The 8,514-nt window shown below is 39.3% G+C and overlaps 1 protein-coding gene across 1 annotated transcript; it reads right to left on the bottom strand.

The window, feature by feature from the left end:
• Positions 1 to 7,874: 7,874 nt before the first annotated feature.
• LOC119538438 (protein S100-A10-like) lies at positions 7,875 to 8,173 on the bottom strand. Its single transcript, XM_037841369.1, has one exon. The coding sequence runs from the start codon at positions 8,171 to 8,173 to the stop codon at positions 7,883 to 7,885; it is 291 nt and encodes a 96-aa protein (XP_037697297.1). The 3' UTR covers positions 7,875 to 7,882.
• Between the last annotated feature and the right edge of the window lie 341 nt (positions 8,174 to 8,514).

Genomic DNA, 8,514 nt, shown 5'->3' with positions numbered 1-8,514 from the left:
AAAGAAAAAATAGATAAATGGGAACTCCTCAAGCTTAGAAGTTTCTGCACCTCAAAGGAATTTCTCAAAAAGGTAAAGAGGCAGCCAACTCAATGGGAAAAAATTTTGGGAAACCATGTATCTGACAAAAGACTGGTATCTTGCATATATAAAGAAATCCTACAACTCAATGACAATAGTACAGACACCCCAATTATAAAATGGGCAAAAGATATGAAAAGACAGTTCTCTGAAGAGGAAATACAAATGGCCAAGAAACACATGAAAAAATGTTCAGCTTCACTAGCTATTAGAGAGATGCAAATTAAGACCATAATGAGATACCATCTCACACCAATTAGAATGGCTGCCATTAAACAAACAGGAAACTACAAATGCTGGGGGGGATGTGGAGAAATTGGAACTCTTATTCATTGTTGGTGGTACTGTATAATGGTTCAGCCACTCTGGAAGTCAGTCTGGCAGTTCCTTAGAAAACTAGATATAGAGTTACCGTTCGATCCAGCGATTGCACTTCTCGTTATATACCCGGAAGGTCGGAAAGCAGTGAGACGAACAGATATCTGTACGTCAACGTTCATAGCAGCATTATTCACAATTGCCAAGAGATGGAAACAACACAAATGTCCTTCAACAGATGAGTGGATAAAGAAAATGTGGCATATACACACGATGGAATACTACATGGCAGTAAGAAGGAACGATCTCGTGAAACATATGACAACATGGATGAACCTTGAAGACATAATGCTGAGCGAAAAAAGCCAGGCACAAAAGGAGAAATATTATATGCTACCACTAATGTGAACTTTGAAAAATGTAAAACAAATGGTTTATAATGTAGAATGTAGGGGAACTAGCAATAGAGAGCAATTAAGGAAGGGGGAACAATAATCCAAGAAGAACAGATAAGCTATTTACCGTTCTGGGTATGCCCAGGAATGACTATGGTCTGTTAATTTCTGATGGATATAGTAGGAACAAGTTCACAGAAATGTTGCTATATTAGGTAACTTTCTTGGGGTAAAGTAGGAACATGTCGGAAGTAAAGCAGTTATCTTAGGTTAGTTGTCTTTTTCTTATTCCCTTGTTATGGTCTCTTTGAAATTTTCTTTTATTGTATGCTTTTTTTTTTTTTAATTTTTTTTCATACAGTTGATTTAAAAAAGAAAGGAAAGTTAAAAAAAAAAAAAAGAAAAACAAGGAAAAAAAGATGTAGTGCCCCCTTGAGGAGCCTGTGGAGAATGCAGAGGTATTGGCCTACCCCACCTCGATGGTTGCTAACATGACCACAGACATAGGGGACTGGTGGTTTGATGGGTTGAGCCCTCTACCATAGGTTTTACCCTTGGGAAGACAGTTGCTGCAAAGGAGAGGCTAGGCCTCCCTATAATTGTGCCTAAGAGCCTCCTCCCGAATGCCTCTTTGTTGCTCACATGTGGCCCTCTCTCTCTAGCTAAGCCAACTTGAAAGGTGAAATCACTGCCCTCCCCCCTACATGGGATCAGACACCCAGGGGAGTGAATCTCCCTGGCAACGTGGAATATGACTCCCGGGGAGGAATGTAGACCTGGCATCGTGGGACGGAGAACATCTTCTTGACCAAAAGGGGGATGTGAAAGGAAATGAAATAAGCTTCAGTGGCAGAGAGATTCCAAAAGGAGCCGAGAGGTCACTCTGGTGGGCACTCTTACACACACTTTAGACAACCCTTTTTAGGTTCTAAAGAATTGGGGTAGCTGGTGGTGGATACCTGAAACTATCAAACTACAACCCAGAACCCATGAATCTTGAAGACAATTGTATAAAAATGTAGCTTATGAGGGGTGACAATGGGATTGGGAAAGCCATAAGGACCACACTCCACTTTGTCTAGTTTATGGATGGATGAGTAGAAAAATAGGGGAAGGAAACAAACAAACAAACAGACAAAGGTACCCAGTGTTCTTTTTTACTTCAATTGCTCTTTTTCACTTTAATTATTATTCTTGTTATTTTTGTGTGTGTGCTAATGAAGGTGTCAGGGATTGATTTAGGTGATGAATGTACAACTATGTAATGGTACTGTGAACAATCGAATGTACGATTTGTTTTGTATGACTGTGTGGTATGTGAATATATCTCAATAAAATGAAGATAAAAAAAAAAAAAAGGAATAAACATATATGCCATACCCTGAAGGATGGCACCATATCTTCCCAGGATGTCACTTTAGGCTAGTGCCTCAGCTGTGCCTTTAAGAAGTGATCCTAATGCTATATCATGCCATCAGCTTCTGGAGAGTGTGGTATGGTATGTGGAAGGACCATCAGATCCCATGGTCATGTGCCCATTGCCATAATTCCTTTTGCTGTGAATGGTCCCTTGGTCTTAGGCAATGTCATGTGGCAGCCCATGCTAGTGGATCAGGTATTTTGTGAGCCTTCACACAGCAGTGCTGGGCTGTGGCACTGTAGCCAGGAAGGCCAACCCATACCCAGAATGCATATCAGTCCCAATCAGGATGAAATGTCTTCTTTTCTAAGGTAGAATAGGGTTAGAATGACCAAAGTTTCCTCCAAGTGAAAGGACAGTTTCCTCAAGGTATCAACAGGCTCAGTATTGGTCTCTGTTCCTTACAGGTCAGAAATGCAACAGCAGCAGTAGTTAGATTAGCCTTAGTGAGAAGGACCCATGCTGTTAGGCCCATGCCCAGCCTCTATCTCCATCACCTTATCTACTTCATGCATGAGCCTATTGTGCAAACACTGAGAAGACCAAGGACAGAGGCTGACCGACATCTACCAGTCATGTCATCCTGTTCACTTGGTTGGTTGGTAGTCTTCTGCAGAAGGTGCTTTCTGGAACGTATTAACATGCAATGCAAAGATCCTCACGCTTTGTGCATCCTCCCATAGGTCATTTTACATGTCTCTCCCTCAGACCTGCTTGTTTGCAATCTTCAAATCTTGCTTCTAGAATCCTGACCAACCAACAAAGCCATTCACCACTACTTATGAATTTGTGTATATCCTTAATTTGGGCTACTTCTCTTTCCACCCAAAGTGGATGATCAAGTACACTGCCCAAAGATCAATCCATTAGGAGAAATCCTTACCACTGTCTGTTAAGGTCACTCATGAGTGGAACTATAATATAGCAGCAGTTCATTTTCAGCTTCGATCCATGTACCACACCCTACTACTCTATACTTTACTCAATATGGGCCATTCTACCTCTCAGTAATCTTGGTAATCGCTTGAAACTGTACCCCTTCATATCCATTGCTATTTCCTTAGTTTAGTCTCTCACTTCTCATCTGAGCTGTTGAATAAGCTCCTAACTTGACTCCTGTCTTGATTCTCTTTGCCTTCTAATTTGAACTCCAAAGTTTCATCCAAACACTTTCATCCAAAAATAAAGCTGGTCATGTTACTTCCCTAATTAAAATCCTTGAATATTTCGCCATTACGTATGGAATAAATCTAAACTTCTTAGCAAAACATACAAGGTTCTTCAGATTCTGAACAATATCCCCCTTTTTTATGTCAACCTTTACCATTCTTCCATGCATATGATACCACAACCACAACCAGACATGTAGCAGTTCCCCCATCAGGTCATGCACTTTTAATACATTTGCATTTTGGTATTTGTTAGAAATGTCCTTTCTTGCCTACTGCTTTGGCAAATTTCTACTCTAATTTCAAGACACAATTAATGACCATTTCATATCCACTAGAATGGCTGTTTTTTTTTTAAGATAAAAATAACAAATGTTGATGAGTTTGCAGGGAAATAGGAACCATTGTACATTATTGGTGCAAATGGAAAGTGGTATAGCCACTGTGGGAAACAGTTTGGCAGATATATATATATGTAACTACCATATGGCATAATAATTCTACTTCTAGGTATACATCCAAAAGAACTGAAGCAGGGACTCAAATAGATATTTGTACACCAATGTTCATAGTAGCATTATTCACAACAGCCAAAAGGTGGAAGCAGACCAAGTATCCATTCATAGATGAATAAATAAAATGTGGTATATCCATACCATGGGATATTATTCAGTCATAAAAAGGAATGAAATTTTGATACATGCTACAATATGAACTTTGAAGAGATTATGATGAAATAAGTCAGATACAAAAGGACAAATATCTTATGATATTACTTATATGAAAGACCTAGAATATACAAATTCATAGAGTCAGCTAATAGATTACAGGTTACCAGGGGCAAGTGGGTGGAGGGCAGGAAATGGAGAGTTAATTCTTAAAGGATACAGAGTTTCTGTTTGGGGTGATGAAAATGTTTCGTAATGAATGGTGGTGAGTGTAGCATAACATTGTGAATGTAATTAATACCACTGAATTGCCTACGTGAAAGTGGTTAACATAGGAAATTTTATGTTGTATATGTTACCACAATACTTTTTTTTCAAAAAGAGACAATAAGTCACATGCTCTGTTGAACCCTTTGTTTTTTATCTGTGCATACCTCTTGTGTTGTATGACATTTATTTTTATGTATCTATTCCCCATCACTCAACTGAGTTCCTAAGGACTAAGAATTATGTTTTAAATATTACTTTATCATCTGCACCTAACAGAATTTAGCATATAGTGAAATTAATCAGGTGGATGGCATACTGTCCTCAAGGGTGATAAAGCCTGGAATCCTCAGGCAATGAAATTACTAGGTTCCAAAGTGAAATTAAAATGGATTCTGAAGTCTTTAACCAAGGATTCCAACTCAAATGCCTTCAAGGTTTAAGCAGGTCATAGAATGGTATGAATTGGCCATAATTAATGATCAAGGAGTGGTGAGGCCAGAAACAAACTCATGGGAATATCTGCCCTGCCTAATAGTGGTTTAAAAACTATTTAAAACAAACAAAAATACACCATACTGATCAATCAAAACATGATGACAGCCCTCATTTATCTTGAGGACCTCAAATGTGAGAGCCCTGGTCCACAACCTGCTAAAACTGCTTCATCATGCACAATTACAAGCAAGAGTTTAATTTCACATATCTAAAAATATTTCAATCAAATCCCAGTATGAGGACACCAGTCAGTTTGTGATCCATTATGTGGTTAAAACCCCATTTATTCAAAAATGAGAAATAAAGAGTCATAGAGTAGTGTATTCACTATACTTAAAATGGTTAGTAAGTTTTAAGCTGGAAGGGTCCTCCGGTTTTGTGGGTTTGGCACATTTACAGGACCTTGTCCAGGAGAGGATGGAACAAACAGGAGACTTGGAGTCAAAGAATCTGCTTGGCTATTACATGATATCTTTGACAATCTTCATAACTTTTTTAAGCCTCAATTTTCTTATCTGTAAAACAGGGACATTAATACTACTTCACAATACTGCTGATGAAATTACACGAAAGCCACAATTGTAGAAACAGCAGTGCCTGGCACATAGTAGATGCTCGATAAATGTTATTTAAGTCTGTATATGAGCCTTGTTTATTTACACCTGAAATCTGGAAATGAGCTTGCAGGAAGTGCTCCTTTTGCCAAGAAGAGCCAGTAAATGGAATAGAATTTGCAAAAATTTTTGTGTTCCTTAGGGAATTCTGAATGGATGTTAAGCATGATAGTAAGCAGGATTCTAGGGAAAGTATTACAGAACACATCTTTAGGGTAGACTGTTGAAACCCATAGCCTTCTCTACTTCTTGCCATTCTCCAGAACATCTTTATTTCCCTGGTCATTATCAGAGAAATCAGGACATTCAATCTCATTTCTGACATCTATTGATTGATCAATTTGGATGGATAACTGGCATCTCACTGGCAGAAACTGCAATTTCCCCCTCAGCCTTCTCCTCCCAGAGCCAGCACAAGCCTTCCTGAATCCAATACTGAATCACTTCCAAAGTAATTTGCTAAGCTAAAGTAGCCTGTTTTCATACACTGCATTCAGCTTGAGTTCACCTTTCTAACCTTCAAATAATAAACTTCACAGCATGGAAATGATTCTAGAAGGCTAATCAGGATGCTGCTCCCTGTTCCAAGATAGGCTTAGTCTCCTGATCATGAATGTTTCTTTTACAGAAGACACTGACCCAAAGTGTAATTGGCTTCCAATGATGCTTCCGTTTCTCATTCTTCTTTTAAACAGAGAAAAACAGATTCTGAAAAAGAGTCCAAGAGAACAGTCAACATTTGCAACAAGAGAGCAAATTTTTTAACGAAGGCAATGGGATTTTTTATAACATCACTGCAAGAAGGTAAAGGAGAACATAAGTTTTTCTAGGGTACACACAGTTCTAAACCATCACAGATACATAGAAAAGTACAGAGTTTTTCAAGAATTCATCATAAAGCATTAGTGGATGATGAAATCAATTTAGTAGTTTGCAAACAGTGTTTTTTAAAAACATGAAATAAAGAGAAGAAGATAGAAAATAATAGAAATCATCACATAAAATACTATTTTACAAAATTATTTTTTCAGGCATGAGTTATTATGTGTATGCTATTAGTTTGCAAAATTAATAATTAAACATAAAGAACAAAGGAGGGAAAATTATACTCCAAGTGGAGGTCTACGTGTCTTAGAGAATAATAGTGTCATAAATGGAAATATAAAGTGAAGTGAGGTGGTGCAGATGAGGTGCGGACTGCGAAGCAAGCACCAGAGCCATGAGGACAATCTGAAGGGTGTGAAAATGTCCAAATTAAGGCAACAACACGAGCGTACCTTCAACAAAGGAAGGCCAATGGCATCTAGAAAACCTCTGTTAGCTGGGAAGGCACATGGCTGGCATCCGCTGATCTGGGTTGTGTTCCAGCTCCTCTCTCAGCTCCTGTGCATTCTTCAAAATGTTGCTCTTGGGGAATTTTGTCCTCTCTTAGCTTCTCTGGAGCAAACTCTGGGCTAGTATCTCCAAAGCATCAGCAAAAATCTGCTTTCAGTGGCCATCTCCAAAATGTCTCTCTCTGTTACAGTACCAAGCTCCTTCTGTCCAAGCTTTACAGGGCTCCAGTGATTTAATTAAGACCCACGCTGAATGGGTGGGGCCACCCCTCCATGAAATAATCTAATCAAAAGTATTACCCACAGTTGGGTGAGTCACATCTCCATGGAAACAACCTAATCCAAAGATTCCAACCTAATCAACACTCATATGGCTGTCCCCACAAGACTGCAGTAAAAAATATAGCTTTTTCTGGGGGACATAATATATACCAACCGGCACAGATGTCTTCAGGTGCATCAGTGTTGTGGCATGCACCAGCACTGCACTTCCTTTTAGAGCTGAGGAATGCTCTACTGTCTGGCTGGACCCTATTTGGTTTATCCTCTGTCGATGGACACCTGGGTGGCTTCCATCTTTTGGCTACTGTGAATAAGGCTGCACTGAACCTTGGTATATGGATACCTGTCTGAGTCCCTGCTTTTCAGTTCTTTGCAGTGTACTCCTAGGAGTGGAATGGCCAGGTCACATGGTAATTCTAAGTTTAACTTTCTGAGGAACCGCCAGAGTTCCCCACAGCAGCTGCACCATTTTACGTCTGCAGGCTCCTGATTCTCCACATCTTCTCCAGCCCTTGTTATTTTCAGTTTTTTCAGTAGGAGTCATCCCAGTTCATGTGAAGTGGTCACTTGTTATAGTTTTTTATTGTTTTTTTAAAGAAATTTCTTTATTGAGGGCAAGAGGATGCAAACAATACAAAAATTAAAAGCTTATCTGGCATTTAATTGACTTTTCTTCCACTACTTGTCAAATGGGAGTTGTATTTTATTTGTACATTTTCTAAGGACCCCGATCTGTTATGAAATTCCTATGCAGACGGAAGCTGTGGGGCAGATTCCTTAAGCGACTCTTGGGATAATTCTTATGAGGGTGGGGGGAATTAACTCCTCAATTCTGCCTACTTCTTTCCCTTCTCTTTCATGTGTACTACAAAACAGTCATTGCATGCGATGCCAAGCCCAGCAATTAGCGACAAGAAGCCCCGGTAGCCCACTTTGCCATCTCGACACTGGTCCAGATTCTTCATTATTTTGTCCACGGCCAGAGGATCTCTTTGATTTTCCAAAAATCCAGGTAACTCCTCCATGAATAGTCTCAGGTCCTCCTTTGTTAAGCAGCCTTTATCCCTGGCAAATTTGTGAAACATAAACATCATAGTTTCCAGGGCGTGTTCCATTTGAGACAGCATTTTGTTGAGGTCTGTTGAAACCTTGGCTGGGAGGTGCGGGGAGAATGCTCGGCAAGCTGGGACGCGGAGCCAGTGAGTCACTTGTTGTAGTTTTAATTTGCATTTCTCTAATGGCTAATGATCTTGAGTGTCTTTTCATATACTTACTGGCCATTTGGATATCTTATTTGGAGAAAGGTCTGTTCAAATTCTTGGCCCATTTTTAAATTGGGTTGTTTATCTTTTAACTGTTGATTTGTAGGAGTTCTTTATATATTCTGGATATTAAACATTTATCAGATATGCTGCTTCCAAATATTTTCTCCCATTCAGTAGTTTGTCTTTTCACTTTCTCAATAATG

The sequence above is a fragment of the Choloepus didactylus genome, chromosome 6 (assembly GCF_015220235.1).
Source record: "Choloepus didactylus isolate mChoDid1 chromosome 6, mChoDid1.pri, whole genome shotgun sequence".
Lineage (NCBI taxonomy): Eukaryota > Metazoa > Chordata > Mammalia > Pilosa > Megalonychidae > Choloepus > Choloepus didactylus.
This window is presented reverse-complemented; position numbering and strand designations above follow the sequence as displayed.

Excerpts from the sequence above, each read along its gene's own strand:
- LOC119538438 (XM_037841369.1), bottom strand. The coding sequence starts at position 8,173 with ATGCTGTCTCAAATGGAACACGCCCTGGAAACTATGATGTTTATGTTT.